The 22,703-nt window shown below is 43.4% G+C and overlaps 1 protein-coding gene across 2 annotated transcripts in view; it reads left to right on the top strand.

Annotated features, from left to right (window-relative positions):
* PDE11A (phosphodiesterase 11A) overlaps window positions 1-22,399 on the top strand; it is a 421,382-nt gene extending 398,983 nt beyond the window's left edge. For both annotated transcript variants that reach the window (XM_047722279.1, XM_047722276.1), the window contains exon 20: window positions 21,677-22,399. In XM_047722279.1, coding sequence (XP_047578235.1) covers window positions 21,677-21,835 — 159 coding nt within the window. In that variant the 3' untranslated portion in view covers window positions 21,836-22,399. The remainder of the gene's footprint in view (window positions 1-21,676) is intronic.
* The last annotated feature ends 304 nt before the right edge of the window (window positions 22,400-22,703 follow it).

The following is a 22,703-nucleotide window of genomic DNA, read 5'->3' as shown; positions in this document are numbered from 1 at the left end:
CTCTCCTTTCTACTTGGAAAAGCTTTCCTCCCCCTCGATATTTCTGTGGCACTCTGTCTGTCTCTTCATAACCACGCATTAACGCTCCATACTGTGAGTGTCTGGCGGGCTGGCTGCCTTCCCCGGTAGACTGGTTTCTGGGGACCATCATGTTCCTAGTACCCAGCACAGTGCCCAGCACTGTTCCATGAACGTTTGTAGAACAAATGAATGAAGAAACAGAGGAATGCATGATGGGTGCAGAATTAAGTATAAGCAGCAGAATGTGCGAAGTAGGGTTTATAACATCATGTTAAATTATCATCTATAAATATATAAAACCTTTTGTCAGAGTGTGCACTGTTCTATTCCTACCCATAATCTGAAGTATATGGCCTATGATATCTTTTTAGAAAGTGGTTTAGTTCTCATCATGGTTGAATTGGCCCTTAATTCTCATATAAAAAGGCCAGTTTATAGCTGTGAATTTTTCAGGGTTTTGACTGAGAAATACATGAGATTTTCTTTTATCCAGCATTGGCAGAAAATACAGTCTTCTAGTTATTTTAATATTCACATAATAGAGAGAGCTAGCATATAGATATGGATATATATATGGATCTCAAGAATTTATGTCATGCATTGTATACATGTGATTTCAACATATATTGAATTATATTCAAATTATATTCAAATTATAATACCATAAAACATGCTAAGTTTATTACGATTAAAATGTAATCTTTCTTTGACTTAGAAGGCTTTTCAGATTCCACATTTCCTAACAGTTACCACTATTACAAGTGTCAGATAATCATGTGCTGTGAAGAGGGAAGTGCTGGACAGGGCTTACTAACAGAACAGCATTCAAGTTCACGTCGCTGCCTGCATCAAGCATGGTATGTGACAGGTGACAGCGTCTCACACCCTTGGCTGCATGTCAGAGTTCTTCCTGAATATCTGATGTGCCAGGATGTTTGATTTTAGAGAGAATTTTCCACCTCCAAAAACGAGTTTGGCTTGATAAAGCAACCAGCTCCATGTTCATTTTCCTGTAAATAAAATGGACCTGATTTGTTTCATTTCATGCAAATCTAAAAAACACTGTTCTTTATACAGTAGCACTTAATCTATTCCTATTCATGTGCATCTTGTAAGTTCAAAACTGCCATGATGAATCCATATTAAAATGCTGTAATCTGGTTATAAAAAAAGATAATATATAACCTCATAAGGCTTCTGAAGGTAGAATTTAAGATAAGATCTACTTCTCCTTATCTGGCTGATCAGCATAAATAACTCATTTGAAAGGGTTTCTGCTTGAGAATCAAGAAGTTAAAAATGATTTACTTCAAGTCCATACAAGGCCTGGAATGTTGTCTTACATTGCTTCCCAGCACCTCTAGAAAATATATTTTAAAAGCTGATTTACCTCTTTTTCATGGTTCTCTCTTCTTTGAATCTCTTCAGGAAAAGAGGAAAAGGGAGAGGGAGAGTGGGAAGGCAGGAGAGAGAGAGAGAGAGAAGAAAATTGCATTTTTCCACCAGGAATGAATCAAGGCCTCTTTTAAAGATTGTTTTTTGCACTGTAAGTGCCTCTCCGAAATTTCTGCAATTTAATGTGCATTTGGAAGGTCAGCATGGCTTGAGCTCATGGGAAGTGAGGCATGAGATAAACATAAAGCATTATTATGCTATTGCCAAACAGAATCTTCTGTACTACTCGAAATGTTTCCTAAGAGAATTCAAGGAGGCACTATCTGGATGACCAGCCATCACAACTCATATTTAATTATCTGAGCTGCAGCCATAAAAATATGAAATAAATCACTCAAGGCACATTGGCTCATCTAGCAAGCAGAGACTAGATGGCCATGTGGCCAGAGAGAGCAAGGCTCTCCACCTCACAGACCAACCAATATGGCAGCCCAACTGTTGACTTGTTAGCCAGGGTCTAAAACGAAGTTGAAGACTTCTACCAGACTGAACGCTTGGAAAAGAAGACATTCAGTATTAGAGTCCTGACAGACATGGGATATCCTAATGCACATTTTTTTCAGAAAGCAAATATTTGTTGAACACTGACTGCGTTTACAAGGTACTTTTAGAGATACAGTTTAATTTGACCCTAACTGTGAAGAAGAAAATACTTCCTCCTGGATCTTATAATGTCGAATGGTCTAAGTTTAACATATGAGAAAAGTGAAAGCTACAGAAGTTAATGGACTTAATTCTAGTGAAACTGTTAATACAGAATAGAGCCGGAAATTCTAATCCAAGTCCTCTCTGTCTTCTTCTGCTGCTTCTTCTCACTATACTGCCCTGAGGAAGTAAAAGCTGATTCAGTTCTGGCCAGTAGCACTCTATCTTTGTGAACTTCCCATTTACAGAATGAAACTCTGAATCCTTCAGAGGGGAGGATACAGGGACCAGAGCAGGGATTCCAGAGAGAGCAATTCCTCGAAGACCAAATGGGCTCATGGATTCTGTTTAGCTGGTTACTATAGAAAATTCTCTCAAGGAACATGTTATGTTAAACTGTTCTTGACCTAAGACTTTCCCTTGCAAAGCAGGTTGACATTGCCAATAGAAGATGGCAGACTGGCCTCACTTGTTATCTCCTTATCCTTCTGAGAATTCCATTAATATAATAATAAAGGAATTTTTTAAAAGGTTTAAACTTTCTTGGGTATTGAAAAGAAGGTGAAAAATTTTTGAGGAACATGATATTTAAAAAAAAACCTAGATTCCCTTGAACAGACTGTTAGTATAAGTAAGGATGTTAAGGACTCTGCTAACAAGGAAATAAGGAACATGGTAGAGAAAACATATCACCTTCCAGAATACTTGAATCATTAAGAGCAGGCTGTTAGGAGGACCTCACATTCTCTTCTTCCTGTGGTAACCCTTTATGCTATTGCCCACATGGAAACATGAATTTACCCAGAGACACTAGTGTATTCTGTTTTGGTCATTTAACATAACGTTCTAACACGTACCCACGTTCCTAAGCTAATTTTCATGTTATCCTTTGAAACAGCTGCCTGGCATTCCAGTCAGTTGACTTGTCATAATTTAGTCAGTCATTACCTACTTTCTTTTTTATTTTTGCTAAAAGGGGTAATTCTGAAATGAACACCTTTGTTCAGTATTTTATTGACTTATTTAAAACTTTTTTTTTTAAATTTATTTATTTAACAGACAGAGATCACAAGTAGGCAAAGAGGCAGGCAGAGAGAGAGGGGGAAGCAGGCTCCCTGCCCAGCAGAGAGCCCGATACGGGGCTCAATCTCAGGACCCTGGGATCATGACCCGAGCCAAAGGCAGAGGCTCAACCCACTGAGCCACCCAGGCACACCAACTTATTTAAAACTATTGAGCGTGATTCAAAATAATGAAGTTGTATTTCTTTAAAAAAAAAAAAAAAAAAAAGAACAACTCTCAAGGACAACAGAATGTGAGAGGACATAGGATCTCCTCCAATATTAAAAGTTGGCAAGGAAATAACATCCCAGAAGGTCTGCAGATGCAAGTGAGCTGATCTGTTGTTCAGAAGGCGCTCCTGAGAGGCTTAAGACTCGGAGGGGCCCAGTACACCAAGAGGGGCTGTATTAGTTTTCCAGGGCTAAGAAGTACAACAAACTGGGTGGCTTACAACAACAGAAATCTATTTTCTCACAGATCTTGAGGTTAGAAGCCCAAAATCGAGGTGTGGCAGGGTTGGTTCCTTCTGGAGGTTCTGAGAGAGAAACTGTTCCATGCCTTTCTCTTAGCTTCTGGTGGTTACCAGAAATCCTTGCTATTACTTGGCTTCTGGATGCATCACTCCAATTTCTGCCTCTGTCTTCACGTGACATTCTTCTCCCATGTCTGTGTCCCTGTATTGTCGTATGGCCTTTCCTATAAGGACACCAGCCATTGGGTTTAGGGCTTGTCCAATCCAATATGACTTCATTTTAACCTGATTACATCTGCAAAGACCCAATTTCCAAATAAGGTCATATCCCCAGGTAGCAGCGGTAAGGACTTCAGCATATCTTTAGGGGAGGGGTGGGCACAATTTGATCCACAACAATGAGGTGATGGCATAAGCCTGGAAATAAACAGAAAGGTTAGAAGCCGGTGAGTGGAACCTCAGTATACACATGGCCAAGGTAAACCGCCTCTGTCCCCGCTGCCAGCCAGGAGACCAGAAAGCTCTTCCCCCGGAGCACTCATCCAGGGAATTCATGACTGAAATTAGAAGTCTGTGGAATGACTGCCTGGGCCCCCAGTTGCCCTCCTACCCCGCACCCAGGATGCCAACAGCCAGAGAGCCCAGGAGCAGAAGAGTGGGATTCTTCTTGAGAGAAACGGTGGCCTCAGAGAAAGGATCTGCATGTACTTGCACTTGGGACGCTCTCAGTGGGAGTCAGCTCCCCAAAGGACGCCCTTTGAATGAAGCTCAGGGGTCAGCACGCACACAGCCCTCCACAGCTTCTGCCTTCTTGTCCGCCAGCCACACAGCCTGGATCTGTCTTTCCATGCCTTGTCCTTGAATTATGCAAACAGAGAAGGACCACTGGCTGTTTCAGGAGAGCCTCTAATATGAAGGAGTGGAAGCAAATCAAAAGACACGAAGGGAAAAAAGAATTCAGAGTATACAGTAAATACAAAAAAAAGAAGACAACTTCAAAAAACCTGGTATCATCGGTAAGACCGGAAATACGTTATAAAACAAGACCAGGTGCCAGTTATTATTTTCTCATTGCCACATCATGACTTTTCTCCTTCCTCTGGGTCCTCTGTCCCCACTCAGACCTTGGCACACTCAGCAGGCCCTCTCCAGCTTCATGCCCTCAGTCCCATCTGCAAAATCAACTGGGGAGTTATCCTCCTAAAGCAAATTTGATCGTGGGTCCTTCAGACCCAACCTCCCTCCCCATTCTTGGAGGGAAAAGTCAAAGCTGGCACATCTGACCTTCCTCTGCTCACCTTCTCTCCCTCCTTCCTCCATCCCCTCTGCTCTTGAAGTAACTGGCCACCAGCCATTTCCCAAACTGCCACTCCACTGGTGTGACACACGCATGTGCACACACGCACATGTGCGTGCAAGCTCGCACATCATGCCTTTGCTCACACAGCTCTCACTGCCCGCATTACCTCTCCCTCTTCTCCCCCAGCAAACCCTACTCTTCCTTGAATCCGCTCCAATGACAGGCTCCTGGTAAAAGCTCGGTTCGCTCCCTGGAGGTAGAGACAGAGCCTCAGGGCCCCTCTGCATTTTCCTTCATTAGCGCATTACACTGATTTGCATTCATCGCATCTGTGGCTCAGCAGCAATGCCCGGCACACGCGGTGCCACCGTCCTCCGCCCTCGTGCAGGCTGTTCCTCAGCTGCGGGGAGACCCCACAGGACAGCCTTGGCAACACAGCCAGCAAGGATGGGGGCAGAGACGGGAAAAGAGTGGGTTGTCGCTGCGCTGCTGGGAAGCCCTTGCGTTCCCTCTGCGGCGTGTGCTTTCCGTGTGCCCTGAAATAAACCACCATTCCCAAGTTGCCCTGTGGCGGGCGTTAGCATTTCTGTCTTCATTTCACGGCTGAGAAAGTAGGGAGGTTATACTAGCTGTTCACAATCACCCTGGTTGATTAGGGGGAGTTTCAGCCTACCAGCCGTTGCCTCCTACAAGCAAAGGGAAGAATAAACTACAGAACCATAAAATAACAGAAAAGGAAGAGGAATTCTCCAAGTCCTCGCCTTCCTATGTCCTCCATAATCTTAGTGCTACAGATGCTCTGAAAGGCCAAAAACTAAGTAGGAAAGGAGAAAGAGAACAACAAAGACCCACAGAGGACGCGACAGAGGGAAACAGAAATGAGACCAGTGTCCTATGACACTGTCCTATGACAGGCCAGTAGGAGCTGAGTGTTTTTTTAAGTATCCTCTTTCAAAGCCGCCCTCCACACTCATAAAATCTAAAGCTTGCTTTCCTCCAACTTCTTTCTTTTAAAGATTTTATTTCACAGAGCACAAGCAGAGGGAGGGGCAGAGAGAGAGACAGGTGCAGACTCCTCCTTGAGCAGGGAGCCTAACGGGGGCTCGATCCCAGGATCCTGGGATCAGGACCTGAGCCAAAGGCAGATGCTTAACCAACTGAGCCACCCAGGCACCCCTCCTTGGACTTTGTATGGTGATCACCACAAGCCTATAGGTTGGACCAAAAGTATCTCCACTCTGCTACATTTTAAAGGTCTTTGGTCTTACAAAGGGACTCTCTTCTTGGAGCAAAGGGAATTGATGACAGTTGATACCAACCTTTCCAAGAGTCTGAACCGAGGGACAGGAGGCAAGTGGAAATACTTTGGGAAGAATAAACATGATAGGTTAATGCCCTCCATACATGTGAGTCATTATTATAACAGCCAAACTGCCTAGCTTCTAAGATGCTGTGAGTCTCTAATAACATTCCTGAGCATGTACTATGTGCTACGCAGCAGTCTGACCTTCCATGCATTATCTGATTCAATCTACTCAGCGGTAGCAAGCCAAATACTACTATCATCCCCCTTTTCCAGATGTGAAAGCTGAGGTTGGAGAGTTTCTGTATCTTGCCCAAGAAGACATAGCTATTAAGTGACAGAGCTTAGATTCTTTCTGCTTCCAAATCTGGACTCCTGCTGCCACCTGAGAGAGAGAGAGAGAGAGAGAGAGAGCGTGTGTGTGTGTAGGCCTTAATGTGCCACAAACTTCACATCCTCAGTGGGTCGCTGTACACGAAGACAACATGCTGTTGTGGTATGAAGATTCTCGACAAGAAGTGAGCTTGCAAATAATCCGTAGGTTGGGAAAGCGGAAACTCGAAAGGTCACTTGTGACCCAACTTAATAGTGGCAGAGCTGGTTTACAGCCCAAGACTTTTGACCTTCAGTGATGGTTTGTCCCAAAACACCCTGCCATCTATGGGGAAAGTCTGAAACGTGTTATCTCAGAGTGTTCAAAGCTATCCTGAAGGGACAAATTTTGAAAAGGAAGTCTACACGAGTAGTGAGGCAGATTTCCAGCAAGCAGAAAGCTGACTGAACCAGGGAGTTTGTTTTGAAGGACAGCATGGTGAACCGAGATGCCTCGGAGAACGGGGGAAATGGAATGAAAAGTCAGCAAACAAGGTAGAAAAGACAGCCCTGAGAGGGCCTGAGAAACTGAACAGAAAATCTGAAGGAAGATAAATGGATAATTTAACAGCCATTCAGTTTTTAAGAAAGACAAAGAGCAAGCTACATTGCATCAGAAAAGGCCTAGAAATGATGATGGATGGGGCCCTTCAAATGAGTGGTGAACACAACAGAATCACAGTTGCCTGCCCAATTCCCAGCTGAGGGCAAATTTGAGGAACTAAATAAGGATATGAGACTGATACGGATTGAAGAGTTTTTCAAAATCTATTTAATGGCCAGGCAGGGGACATTGATCGCTTCTCAGAGGAAATGTTTAGGATCAATGAGGTAGTGGGCCCTTATTTGTAATGTAGGGGGAGAGTGGCCTGGGGGAGGGAGTTATAATATCGTCGCATAACATATACATAACAGTATCGCCGCGTACTTGAACATCCTGAAATAATTTTTGAGTTATGGCAGTGAAATACTAAATTCTTTCGATCTTCATGAACTAAGCATTTCTTTTCTTTATCCTTGTATCTGTAAGCCTTCTTTCACTATTAACCATCAGGTAGATGATGTGTTATTTAATAAGTCTCACACATGACTGAAGATTGCTAGTTCCTTTATCAGTTCATGATAAATTTTTTAAATAAAATATTTTACTGGTAAGTACTTTATACACATCCAGTGAACAGAATTCAAAAGGCAAGAAGTATTAGAGAAAAGTTACCCTTCCTCACACTCTGGTCTCCCAGTCACCTCCCTTGGGGGCTACCACCTTTAAAGAACTTCTCGTGTATGCATCTAAAGGAGATCTTTAGAAAGGCATAAATACAGTGGGTTTTTCCATTGTTTTTATACACATTGCTTATACACTGTTTTTTTGTTGTTTTTAAAAGATTATTTATTTATTTATTTATTTGAGTGAGAGAGAGAGAGAGAACACAAGGAAGGGGAACAGCAGAGGGAGAGGGAGAAGCAGGCTTCCCGCTGAGTGGGGAGCCCAATGTGGGGCTTGATCCCAGGACCCAGGGATTATGACTTGAACTGAAGGCAGATGCTTAACCAACTGAGCCACCCAGGCACCCCATACAGTGTTTTCTAATACAGCATATATGTATATGTATATATAAACACTCTGCTCATATATATGTATATACTTGTATGCATGTGTGTACATATATATTATGTATGTGCACATATATGAGCATAATATATCCTGCCCCAGACCATGCTTTTTCAGACTTAACATATTTTTGAGATTTTCCTGTTTGGTGCCCAGACAACAGCTGCCGCCATCTTTTTGATGGCCACAGGGTATTAGATTTTAAAGATAAAGAATAAAATATTTAACCAATAATTAATTAATTACTTAAGGACACCAATGTCATTTCTCATAGTTTGCTACTGTAAACATTGTCAGTAAGTATCCTTGTAAATGCACACTCTTCACACTTTATTTGTAAGATAAATACTCAGAAGAGGAATTTACTGGCCATTTGGCACACAAGCATTTGACATCTTGATAGATATTGCCAACTTTCCTTCTGTGGGGTATGAACCAATTTATATTCTCACCAGGAATATGTGAGGGACTCCTCTTTCCACACCCTTACTAACAAACTTCGTTATCAAACTTCTTGAATTGTGCTGATAAGATAGTGTAAAGCCTATCTCATGGTTTTCATTTGCATTTTCCATATCGTAAATGAGTCTAATCATATTTTTAGGATAGACTTGTCAGGAGCAACTAGTATTTTTCCTGTAAACTCTTCATATTTTTGCCATTTTTTTTTTCTATTCGGCTGGTGGTCTTTTCTTTTTGATTTGTAGGAGTTCACTATATATTAAGGAAATAGACCTTTATCTGAGCAAAAGTGGCAGATATTCTCCCCAGGTTGTCGTTTACCTTTTTCCTTTGTTTATGCTGTAGAGAAATACATCGATTTTAGGTAGTCAAATTCAGGACTCTTTTCTTTTGTGGCTTTTGGATTCCATGTCACCCATAGAATGATTCTCCCATTGCAAAAAGATAATGAAGAGGTTTTTCTCAGAACATCTTTTAGTATCTTATGGGTTTTTTTCTTTACATTTGTACCTCTGTTTCATCTGGCTGTACTTTATTTTGTTGGATGCGACGTGAGGTCAGAATCCAACTAGGTTTTCGGATGGCTCCCCAGTTTTCCCATCAGCTTTTAGCTGGTGTTTTTCCTTAGGATTTAAAAACTCACTTCCATCATGTGCTAAATTTCTTTTAAATTTAACTTTATTTTTTGTCTTTTGCTTCTGTTCTATCAATCTGTCTACCTTGTCATACTATCTTAATTAATGTCTTTTATAATATGTTTGAATGATAACCCTAGTTTCACCCTTTTTTTCTAAGAATGCTTGTTTATCCTTCCATGTAAGTTTTAGAATTTAGTTCTAGTTTGTCATTTTATTGGGCTACTTATTTACTTTTTTTAAAGATTTATTTATTTATTTATTTATTTGACAGAGAGAGAGAGAGAGAGAGATCACAAGTAGGCAGAGGCAGGAGAGAGACAGGGAAGCAGACTCCCTGCTGAACAGAAAGCCCAATGCAGGGTGAGATCCCGGGACCCTGAGACCATGACCCCAGCGGAAGGCAGAGGCTTAACCCACTGAGCCATCCAGGTGCCCCACTTATTTACTTTTAAATGGTCCCAAAGTTGAAAGGTAGAAAATTGTTGCCCATTAGGAAGTTTCCATTCATAACATTCTGAAGTTCCCATCCTTAAACTGCACTTCAGTAATGTAATAAAAAAAAAACACCCAGTGTTGTGGTCCTGCTGTCCCCCCACACACAAACTTCTTCTGTATCATAGCTTTTGGGAAAGTTAGCAATGTAATTAAAGAAGAGCCACGATAACATGCCCTGGACCAGATCTTAAAATGACCAGCTTGGCCTCTTTCTTTGGACAAAGAGAAGACCAGCTAATGAAGAAACATCCTCCTCATAGACCCAGTGGTGTGTGCAAAATATTCCTTTTATTCTCTTCCTAGTCTCTCTCTCCAAACTCTCATTTTCTTCATTCCCTTATAAAATGAAGAAAAAGAAGGTTCTCCTTCCATACAGAGAGAGACCACCAAAGGACTAGAAGATTTTTGTCCCAAGAATGTTGCATTTCTCATGGATGCTCTGGATTTGGGACTCTGTAGATGTGGGACATTGGGGTGCATGGGCCTTGAGGGCTCTTTCCTCAGCCTGTGTGGTACTGAGCATGGGGACACCTGTAAAGCCTCACAAGAAATGTTCCCTAGTCATCTGCATGGTGCCCACTATACAGTTCATCAGTACCAATAATTAGTATTTCTGACTCCTTTGAAATGCTCAAATATAAGCTAAATAAAATCGACAATCAAAATGCTCATGGAGTATTCTAGAATCCTTTCTTGAAGGCCCCATAGCACCTACCTCAGAATACCATTCTCGGGGCGCCTGGGTGGCTCAGTGGGTTAAGCCGCTGCCTTCGGCTCAGGTCATGATCCCAGAGTCCTGGGATCGAGTCCCGCATCGGGCTTGCTGCTCAGCAGGAAGCCTGCTTCCCTTCCTCTCTCTCTGCCTGCCTCTCTGCCTACTTGTGATCTCTCTCTGTCAAATAAATAAATAAAATCTTTAAAAAAAAAAAAAAAAGAATACCATTCTCGCCAAAGGCATGGAATTGCAACTCTGTATTTGTACGACCCCCGCCCATGTAGGCACTCTATCCGTTCTGTTGGGGGAAGCCTAGGACTCAAGGTACTTGAGAAATCCACACAAAATGTAGAGAAATCCACACAAAATGTATCTCAACAAACTGAAAATGTTTAAATTGTCCTTCTTGCACATTGAGCTTGGCCAAAATAATCAAGTCTATGTATTTCTATAAAATCGCAGATGGTGGAGTTTTACCGGAAAACATCCTGGTGCACGGAGCGGTGTGGCTGAGCTTTAGTTACATGCTCCAACCACCCCTGCTACGAAGCCCCATTCATCAAAGGCTGTGGCTTCTGGGTCAACAGCCGTTCCTTCCAAGTCAGATGTTGCCTACACCGTGAACATGATTGATTAGCTACCAATACGCCTTAAAAACCCAACCAACAGGATAACCTAGGACAGTATCCTAGAGGAGCTCATTATAACAGAAGAGACGGTTCTCCTTGCTCCCATTTACACAAGCTGTCTTTGGGCCTGCCTGTTATTTACTACTTAAAACCCTTGTTTTATTTTCCCGGGGCAGGAGAGAGTAGATGAGTCACAGATAAAAGAGTCACTGTCTATGCCTAATGTTTGGGAGATGGTGTTTCTTCATTACTCAGGGAGTCTATCTCTATCCCGTGGGTTTGTCCTGAAACAGTGTCCCAGGCCCCAGAACAAAAGAGTCACCCCTCTCTCCTGACACTGCAGTTAGGTGAGACAGACACCTGTCATTCCCAGCGTCCCAGTGAGAACCCTTCATGGGAAGACACCACGGGCTCTGTACTCAGGCGGGCCATGACTGACTTTGCAGCTACTCTGTTTTTTAACCATGTTCACACTGGTGAATTTGACTTAATTTCCCCCAGTCTAAGGATCTCATTTGTCAAAATGGGGTCAATAATACCAATCTCTCCACACTGTTGTGGGGTTTAATCAGCTCACATATGGAGAGATCCTCAAATGGAGCCTGGAACATGAGACACATTCAGTCCTCAGCAATGAGTTCATTTTGGCAAGACGGGTTTTCCTGTCTGTCACGGCAGGCACATGGCAGCCCACAGAACTGACACTGACTCAGCCCACGGACATGTTTCATTCGGTTGAACGCAGTTTTTAACACTGTGAACTGTCCAGTTTCCCGGAGGCCCCATGACTCCCAGCTGTCTCGTGCAGCCTATTTCATGCATTAACTCTACTGGCCTGTCCCTGTAGACATTTGAGTTTCGGACTCTTGCCCTATATGATGGAAATAACAATGCTGTTAATCCCAAGAGAGACTAAAATTCCTGCCTCATTAATTCGGAATGTTAATGTCATTTGTAAATATCATTTTCCACAGAGGAATCCCTTGAGCGTATAAATAAAGTAAGCAAAACACGTAACCTGAGAGGTCAGGAAGGGACTGCAAGCGGAAAGAAAAGAGGGAGAGAAGATCGCTATCGAGCACTGGAACACCTGCTTCACACCTTGGAAATAAAAGGATCTAAGTTATTACTAGTACCGTAATTAGCTTTCAGGATATTAGACATTGATGCTACAAAAATCAGTGTTATAGCTGGACCAGACTATGCCCTTAGGATTCTCATTATAGATCTGAATCACTCTCACACTGGATTCTAATGAGCTCACGTGCCCTCTTAGTAAGCATTACCTCCGTGGCTTTATCATCTTTACCGCTGTTCGGGTAACTGCTTCACATTATTTAGATTTTAAGATCTCAAATGTCACTGACAATGTTTTTTAGCATTTGCAAAATTTGGACACAGCCAAGCTGTTCCAGCTTCCGAGTAACAGATCTAGAGAGTAGATATCCCATGTATAGAAAACTAATTTTCTCAAATGGAGAGAGCATCTCACCCAATTCGGCAAACAGGGAGTAATAACGGACTCCCACTAAAGAGAAAGTAACAGCTAGTTGCAGTTTGTCCTTTCTGTCAGAGCTCACCTGACCCACAGGGGAAATGGTGAGTCCCAATTCCCTTGGGAAGCTGAAATTCCACAGGACTGCTGACTTTGCCACCAGAGGGAGTTGGCATACACTGTTAGCATTTTCTGAGTCCCTATAACATGGCAGGTGAAGAATGAGCAGCCTTTTAAAGAAACTGGCAGACTCCTGGGATTCAAGGAGAAGGGAAAGAACTGCTACCTGACCTCTGACCCTCACTAACTTGGTAAAGAGCACAGCCCAGTGAGTGTCAGCAGCAACTTTGTGTGCTGAGGAAGCTGAGACTTCCTTAGGTCAGCCACCAGTTCCAAGTCCGGTGGTGGGGGTTCAATCTTGAGTAATTCTGGGAGTGACAAGAGGAAAATAGTGACAACAGCAAAAGACTATTTGGAGCTCAGAAATTCACTCAAATTAGTCTGAGCTAAAATGGGAATTGATTGGCTCAGGAAACTAGTGAGCTGAGAGGCACAGCTGGCTGTGTGGCAGAGCTAGAGCCAGGGGATTCAAAGGATACCATAACATATATCCCCTTTTCTCGCCTCCTACATATCTTTTGGCATCATTCTCAATCAGGCTTTCCTCACACGTGCTGGCAGCTCTAAGGTCACATGTTTGTTATAGGTATTACCACACCAAAAGAAACATGAAAAGGAAAACCTCATTTCTAGCAGTCCCAGGTGAAACCTAGAGAGAGCTCTGATTGCCTTACCTTGAGCCACAGCCCAATCACCGGGGCACTCTTGTTGGTCAGGCCTGAATTACTGTGCCTACTCAAAACACATGGAATGGATTCTATTATCAGAGGAACAGTAAAGGGACAGTGTAGAGCCTCTGCTGTCTCTTACAGTTCATTTATAACCCACTATCATAAAAAGTTAACTCATAATTCCCCAGTGCAAGGGATCAACTAGAATTCTTTGACATCTGCACAGTTTGACAGAAAACAGAGACCTATAACATGACATCAATGCTCTCAATTAGGAATTGCACACAGCTTAACAGAGATCTGAAATCACAATAGCTTAAACAAAATAGATTTCTTTTTCTCTCTGCTTCAAAATAGTCCAGAGAAGTCCATTCTAGACTGCTATGATATGGTAGTTCCATAGCCATCAGAGACCCAGTCCCTGTTTATCTTTCCTTAGCACATGGCTCCCATAATCAAGACTGCCTCATAGTCACAAAGTGGCCACTATAGCTCCAGCCATCATGTTAATAATCCAGCACCAATAAGGAGATAGGACCAAGAGCAAAAGGATATACCTTCAAGCTGAATAAACCCCCATTTAAGAGTTTTCTCAGAAAATCTTCCTCATGAATTCTGCTTATAGCTCCCCGACCATTCCTAATGCATATTGATTGGAAGGCAACTAGCAATCTCTGTTAGAAATACCAGAGTCCGGGGCGCCTGGGTGGCTCAGTGGGTTGGGCCGCTGCCTTCGGCTCAGGTCATGATCTCAGAGTCCTGGGATCGAGCCCCGCATCGGGCTCTCTGCTCAGCAGGGAGCCTGCTTCCTCCTCTCTCTCTGCCTGCCTCTCTGCCTGCTTGTGATCTCTGTCAAATAAATAAATAAAATCTTTAAAAAAAAAAAAAAGAAAGAAAGAAATACCAGAGTCCTGGCAGAGTAAATGACTCTGTCCCCAAATGGGGCAGAAGTCATAAGGCTAGAGCCCTTTGATCTCCACTGCAGTCTAGCCTGGGGAGAACCCAAGAGTACACAGTCCCTGGCCTAGTTATATGTGTAACGTATATAAACGATTATTATTAACTTTCTGACTTGAGCAAATTACACACTAAAGATTTATTTTAAAACTGGTATCTTTAATGTGAATGTTTAAAAACATTTATTCACAGAAGTCTTGGCTTGCTTCTGTGTTCACCATTAGTGTTTGATTATTTGTTTTTCAAAGCAAGTTTTAAAAACTGCTGGAAGCCTCCTATGATAGTTAATACATTATCTTAAGCAATTTAATGCAAATTAATTTTTACACAACCTTGAGTTTCAAAGGCCGTTGAACTGGGGAGAGAAAGAGTGAGGCTGAGGAGGAATCTGTTTGCTGCCTCCCATCTGGACCCCACAGCCAGCTCCATCTGCTCTCACATGTAGTAACTAACACTTCGGTGACTCCCCTGCCAAACACACCATGTGGAGTTCGGCTTTTCTCTTTCTTTCTTTCTTTTTTTTACTTAGGAAAATACTAGAAAGATGCATAGAAAGATGTGGATTTTAGGTTTTCTAGAAAACTTGATGGGATTATTTGGGCATTTCAAAATTCTGCTTTTGTACCCTAACCCAAGTTTTCCTTTGGGTTTTATGGGTTTTTCCCCCCATCCTGTTTTGTTTCTGGATTCCATTCTCTTTTAATACCGTGATTCTCCTTTTCCGGTGGAATCTTCCAGCACATTTGTATCAAATGGGAGCCACTGAAAGGCTCGGGGTAGAGAAGGGCGGGCTGGAATCTGTGGCTACAATGTGGATGGCTAACTGGACGGGGGAAGGGGAAGGCAGGCATCTCGGTATGAGAGGAACAGGTTAGAGCAGTTGGGCATCTGATGGTCATCTAAACAAGGGTTGGAGACATGGCAAGGGACTGACATGCAAAGACACCTTGGAAGCAGGATTAACAGGACCTGGTGATAAGTTTGATTGTTGGGGGGCAGGGGGCAGAGGGAGATGTCACGGATGGCTCATAGATTTCTGGGCTCAACGGTTGGGTGGAGGTGATAATGTTCAGTTCCCCAAGAGAGTAAACTGAAGAGGAAGGTTTGGAGGAAGGTGATGAGCTCAGTTCTGGACAAGCAGTTCACTATCTCTGGCCTTCGCAGAGGAGTCCAAGGCTGGCGAGCCAAATATGCTCCTTAGCCAACTGCACCGCTGCCGTGTGGAATGGAATATTCAGGACTATGTTAGCTTGAACCTCTGGGAACTAAGAAACGTAGCAGTTCAACAATGTAAAAGTTTGGATTTCCTCCCACAATTGGCCCCTTCTTTCTGAAGGCGCATACCCTCAGGAGAAGGCGCCTTTGTTCCTCAGAGATGCTCTGGCCATTCATGTGAACCCAAAAGAATCTCAGGGCCTGCCACCACTTGCATGCACTCCTGCCCCTCCCGGGGAAGGTCTGTGCAGAGATGACACCAGCTGGTCACATCACCAGTGATTTTCCATTTCAAGGTACCAAGCCTCAAATGGGCTTTTTGACATTTTTCATTCAGAAAGTAAATAATCCTGGTAGTAAAGTGATCGTATCTTCATAACAGGGATATTGCCTCAAACAGTTGAGATGGGCTCCAAGCCTAATTTTATATTTAATCAAAAAATTGATATTAAAGAAATACTTTATTTTTTATTATTTTTAAAAATTTGTTTGAGAGAGAGAGAAAGAGAGCCCAAGCAGGGGGAGGGGCAGAGGGAGAGGGAGAAGCAGACTTCCCGCTGAACAAGGAACCTGACACGGGACTCTATCCCCGGGTCCTGGGATCAAGACCTGATCGAGAGGCAGACACTTAACCCACTGAACCACTCAGGTACCCCAAAGAAATACTTTAAATTCATTCTTTTCCACCATGTATTGTACCTCTTAGTTTCTGATTATTTCTCTTGGGTAAGATGGGAATGAGGGAAGACAGAAAATAATACTAAATCTTATTGCCAGCGCTCTGGAATTACATAATTCAACGATAGGAAGTGAAAACCGTCTTCTCTCTTTGGCCTTTTAAAAAAATAAATGAATAGCCAGCTCAGATAACTCCCTCAAAGTTTTTGTTTATTTGTTTTGTTTTTTTAAGATTTTATTTATTTATTTGACAGAGAGATACACAGTGAGAGAGGAAACACAAAGCAGGGGGAGTGGGTGAGGGAGAGGCAGGCTTCCTGCTGAGCAGGGGGCCTGATGCGGAACTCAATCCCAGGACCCTGGGATCATGATCTGAGCTGAAGGCAGACACTTAACAACTTAGCCACCCAGGCGCCCCAACTCCCTCAAAGTTTTGAAAAGATATTAATGACAGAGTTGGACATTTTCAAGTTCAAAGACAAATGTGGTTTTAATTTGCTGGTGCACCTTTACGCCCCCTTCCAACAACAGAGTAGAGGAGTAATGAGTCTTTCTAAGAATGTGGCTTTCTCTTTGTTTATCCCTTTGTCCCACATCTGCCCCATCTATGGAGCAGCTAAGTTCTAAGCAGTGACTGCAGTCAGCTAATAAGCACACACCAGATCCGATGACTGCCTTTGGGGACAACGATGGCAGAGGGAAAGCAGGGCCAGAATCTGAGTCCTAGCAGCTTGGTGAGCTGATTTAAAAAAACATGGAATAACGGTAATAGGAGAGAATACTATATTCATTTCCCAGGAGGGTCATTCTGGGATTGTTTTTACAGCAGCATTCTGCAGCAGGTCAGAACGTCCTGACCCCACTCTCAGCCACCAGCAGCTGTCTTAGCCTCACCCCTTCTTCCTGCCACTGCTCTGGGGGCAGAGGAGAGGAAGGGCTCTTGTTCCCCAGGGCCGCTGCAGTAGGAGCTACAGACACGAAGATGACAGGCCCTATTTCCGCTCTCCGTAGGAGCTCACAGGATCGCTCCCAAAACAGAGCTGTTCAAAACCACTGATAAGGGACTTCACTGCTGGCCGTGAGAGAGTGACGGGGGAAAAGCATGAAACAACGGTTTACAGACCGTGGACACAGGCAGCATGCAGTACAATATCGTGATTCCTGAGAGAGGGGAACGAATGAAGTGAGGCCTGCCATTGTCTTCGCTAACTGCTGGAGACAGCTTCCAGGCTGCGGCACAGGGAGGGAACCGAGGCAGAGCCCTGCCCTCTTACTGAGCTGGGGAGGCAGAGCCCGTAATCTGGGGAGGCCAAGGAGGTTAGAGTTCCCAGGGAAGAGGACCAGAGAATCTACCAGAGAGAGGGAGAGAGAGAGGGAGAGGCAGAGAGCTCCAGAGATCTGCAGAGCCATCTTGAGTGCTCTTTACCATGTGCGTGTAGGGAAGGTGCTAAGGCTGAGGGAGAGAAAAAAAACAGCAAAAAGGAACAAGTAGAACAATGCTCAGAGCTCACACAGGCTGGGGAGCAGTCCATGCTCCCACCAGCCAGAATGTGAGAGAAAACCCTGGAAATGTATGAGGTACCGGCTACAGTTCTCAGAAGACTATTGTCTCGGTAGTGGCTCCAGACTAACCCTAGCCTAAAGGCTGCTCTGGACCAACCTAGCAAAGCTTAAAAGTGAGCCTCAAAAGGACCAAATTATTTCCAAGTCACCTAACCACATTCCAGAACAAAACCAAAAAATGTTTAAAGAAATGCAAAAATAATAAAGTAGATTAAATAAAAATCCAGTACACAACAGCATAAAATTCACAATGGCTGATATCCAGTCAAGAATTACCAGGCATGCAAAGAAGCAAGAAAACTTGGCCCATAATAATGAGGAAAAAAATCAATCAATACGGACTCAGAAATGATACACATCATGGAATCGATAGAGAAGGACATTAAGACATTTATTATGTTTTATATGTGCAGAGGGGTGGAGAAAAGATCAAGCATGATAAGCAGAGTGATGGAAGATGTTAAAAAAAAACAAATCAAACTTCTAGAAGTGAAGATTATGGTTTTTCAGAGGAAAATGAGAATAGATGGGATTCACAGCAGATTAAGCTCTGCAGAAGAAACTCTCAGTGTTGTAGCAATAGAAAATTAGAATTCAGTCCCTCTCCTCTCTGTACACTCCAAGTGCTAATTTCTACACAGTACATTTGGGCTCACTCAAGCATCATAGTAATGTTGTTCCACAAAGTTTTGATTTCCCTCCATCTTTGAGAGAAACCTCCAAAATGGTAGGGGAAATCAACTTAATTAAACACACACACATATGCATATACATGTCATACACTTATTCTTTATGTGTATATATTTTCTATATGTGCTTAAATATGCAGAAAAGGTTTCTTGCAGGATACCCAAGAAATTGATAACTTTGATTGCCTCTAGGGAAAGAGAAACTAAGTGTCTGAGGCAGGGATGAAGGGAGATTTTACATTGTACCTTTTTTACCTTTTATATACATTGGACTGTGGGACTGTATTACTTATTCAAAGCATAAATAATATGTGGAATAAACTATACCTGGCTGGTCACAAGGGGATTCAACAAGAGTGAATGGAATCAGGAAGCAAGTAGGTCCCTCAGCCACTGGGATGACTGGATGCCCGGGGCTATGGCCCGGAGTGGGCAAGGATCCAAGGTGCTGTCTGCGGTGGGCCAGGGGGAGCTGGCATAAGCTTGGGAACCCCTGCGTGAGCCAGACAGTTGCCCCAAGGGACAGTAAGCAGAACATCCAAAGTTGGGGTTTTAGGTCAGTCTCAACCCTGACCTACACTTGAAGCAGCACATGAGTCATCAGTCCTACGGTGCTCAAGCAGATTCTGGCTCAAAGGGCCATTAGGTAGAAGTTACAAGGATACAAATTTCAGTTCAGTCTAAGGAATATGCTAAAATCAGAACCACCTGGAAGGTAGTGAGTTCACTGTCTCTTGGCATGTGTAAACACTGAGAATCACAGAGGAGATTCAGCATCCCAGGACGGATCGCGCCAAGTATCTAACCTTTAGAGTCCCTTTGCGTCTATATGGAGAGTGACTAGACAGGTGTTAATTGTCCCCTCTCTTTTGCAAAGTGAAGGACAAGTCAGACAGGACTTGCAAACGAGTAGCACTTGCACAGAACTCATCAGGCATCACTCACTGATGAGAAGTTTTTAGGACTTCCAAGTCTTTCTGAATAGTAGGAGCAATTCCCTTACTGATGGCACAGGATGGGACTTTTGCTACCTTAGCCTAAACCAGCACCTGCCAGGGGAAAACGATATTCTACTATGACAATTCCGTGTTTAATTGAAGAGACCGTGAAAGAGAAGGACTTCTGAGATATATGTTTCTGCTCCCCCCAAACCTGGAAATTTTTTTTTTTTATTCACTGCAAAGGTAGCAAGAGAGAGAACAAAGAGCTAGATAAAGGAAAGAAATCTCCGTTTGGGGCTAAGCCAAATAAACTTAAATGGTTTAAGGAATAAATTGGTGGAGTAATTCGAATCATGGGCAGGTGCTATGAATGTAATTTAGTAAATGCTCGGGAACCTGCCAAGGAAGAGAAAAATGTGTTGTTTTTGAGATCATTTCCCAGCAGCTTCATAAAAGAAAACTGATTACAGGAATTTAATAAGTAAAACAGAGCCAGAAATATAGTAATCAAATGAGTTTTTAATTACATTTCAGGCAGAAAAAAAATTCCAATTTGTGCTCCTGGGATTAAAAAAAAATAAGTTCTAGAGAAATGCTTTTGTAGCAGGAAAATAACATAAACACTAATTTCCATAGGAATTATAGTAGTCAGTTTAATTAAAAGGCTTGATCAGAGTGAAGAGGAGCCAGTGCCAAACTATACTAAATAAAACCGTGGCATTCGTTGCTACCCCACGCTATTGTCCAAATAAAAACACTGTGCATCGAGCAGAAAGCAATAACCTGCACTTTTCTCACAAAAATAAAGGGGATTTTGATCACTACTTGAGTTATTATGTCACTATGTTTTATTTTCGTATGGAATGGCTTATAAATCTAATTTAGAATTGAATGGTGGCTGGTGTGATAAAGACCGCTTTCAAGAGAGAGAATATGCTCTGTTTAAGAGACATCCGTGTGGAGAAAAAAAAAAAAGAGAGAGAGAGACATCCTTGTGAAGGGACCCCATTTTCGCCACGTTGGAGGGCTCACGGCTCGGTAGGATCCCTGGTTACTTCTGGGCTTTTCAACAGTCACTTAACTAACATCCAGTTGCATTTAACTCCTATCCTGGAGTAAGGGCTATCTGAGGAGATAGATCAGGTCTAATTGTTGATTTGCAGTCATGTTAGAGAGGGACACCCTCTACACGAAAGGTTAGTCTTTCCTCCTTTGGGAGGTTTTACTGTGACCACCCCTAACCACACATCCTGCTTGAAGAAGGCTGTTCTGGAGGTTTGCTGACATTGCAGTGGCTTTGTTTCCCCTGGGACAGATGGGACACACCCGCAAGGTGTCTCCATGGAGCAAGGGGATCTTCTGTGGCCACAGCATGAAGACCCAAAGCATTGGAGAGGAACACTCCCGTTCCATGGGCAAACACCCCCACAGCTCCACGATCCTTGTTTTATCCATTGCTTTGTTCCATGACAGAGGCAATCCATGTTTTGTGAAGCTGGAAGTTTATACCATTAGGGAGTAGGGGACCCTTTTTTTTTTTTTTTTAATAACAAAATTGAGTAAAGGAGAAAATATTTAGGATAGTCTCCTGCAAGTAGGACCCTGAATCCTGGGTTGGCCTCCAGCCTCAGCCTGCGTGTCCTCTTCCCTCCTCCCCTCTGCGGCACCCGGCCCTCAGCTCCCCATTCCTGTCTCCCTTCTTGCGTATCCATCTCCACGTTCACATCCACTCTGTACATTTAGCGCAGCTCCCAGATCCTCAGTGTGAAAGATGAGCACCTTCTCTTCTTTCAGGATGTTACCTGGCCTTTCTTACTCAGGTGAGTCCACCCAGAGCCATCTGTGCTGAAGCAAATGGAAGGTATATCTTGGTCAAAACTGAAGTTCATGGTCTATTGAGATCTGGAGGTCTCCATGGCAGGCAACAATAGACATATTAGTAATGTGTGAGCTGGATATTTTGTGTCTTGCCTTGTCTGGGTTCTATTAATGTAACACAATGGTGTCACATGCATATTTGCTTCTTGTAAATAGCTCTTGTTTACCAAAATAATTATCACCTCTCATTTCTTAGAGCCAGTTTCCATTGTCCTCAACAGTGAAAGCTGGAAAATCATGTCAGTGACTCGGGTTCTTCTCCTCCACCTGTTTTTTGTTTTATTTCAGGCGTTGGTGAAGGTCAATGTGAAACTGAAGCCGATGCTGGATTCCGTGGCCGCGAACAGAAGAAAGTGGGAAGAGCTGCACCAGAAAAGGCTGCTGGCGTCTGCTGCCTCTCCCTCCTCCTCCAGCCTCATGCTGGCCGCAGGGGAAGACAGAAACTAACCATCCAGCTTCGCTGCCATGGCAAAATGACTGTGTCCTGATGGGCCGGCTTTGTCCAGTCCACAGCATCCCTTTGTTGCTTTTAGCTCCGCTGGACAGAGTCTCAGTTTGCGCGGGGAAGCATGCCTGGGCTTTTACCTTGAAGTGCAGTTAGCACAATAGGAGGGATGGAGCAGCAGGTGGGGAGGGAGAGCCGCCCAGGGGGGCCCTCAGCTTTCCCTGAGAGCATCCAGGGGCTGAGCCTGAGACAGGGCCGCCGGGCAGAGGAGCCAGCACCTGAGCACAGCCGGCCGTGGTCCTTCCCAACCCAGGGAGCCCGGAGCAGTGAGGACACCCTTAGCGCTGCTTCACTTCCTAGCTCACCCTTCTTTGGTTACAGGCTAAGCAAGGCCTGCCTTTGCATCCTCTCCTGAGCCCTCTTTTGTCCCGAGAGTCCCACTTTGTATTCTGTAGCGGTATCTTATTTTTATCCTAAAGCTTCTTAATGTTGGATCAGAGCCTTTAGAATTGCCTAAGAGATAAACTCTCTAATTGCCTCCTTAAGAGATAAACTATAGTATCCTTACAAATACCAATCATTTCTAGTTTTCCCCTTAAAAGGCCCAGAGTAGGGAGACAACAGATGTGTTTGTGTCACTGGTGTTATACAACATTCATAATACTGCATTGGGATTGCAGTCACCTTTTTCAGTTTTTTAAAATTAAACCTTCGTTGTAGACCAAGCCTTCTTCCAGAAGGAATAGGGTAATAGACTTTAATTAAGGAGGGATGAAAGGAAGTCCATAGCTGGATTTACCACAAGTAACACATGAGTACTTGGGAACTATTCCCAATAGCAGAGACATTTTACGGACATAGAAACACGGA

The sequence above is a fragment of the Lutra lutra genome, chromosome 3 (genome assembly GCF_902655055.1).
Source record: "Lutra lutra chromosome 3, mLutLut1.2, whole genome shotgun sequence".
Lineage (NCBI taxonomy): Eukaryota > Metazoa > Chordata > Mammalia > Carnivora > Mustelidae > Lutra > Lutra lutra.
This window is presented reverse-complemented; position numbering and strand designations above follow the sequence as displayed.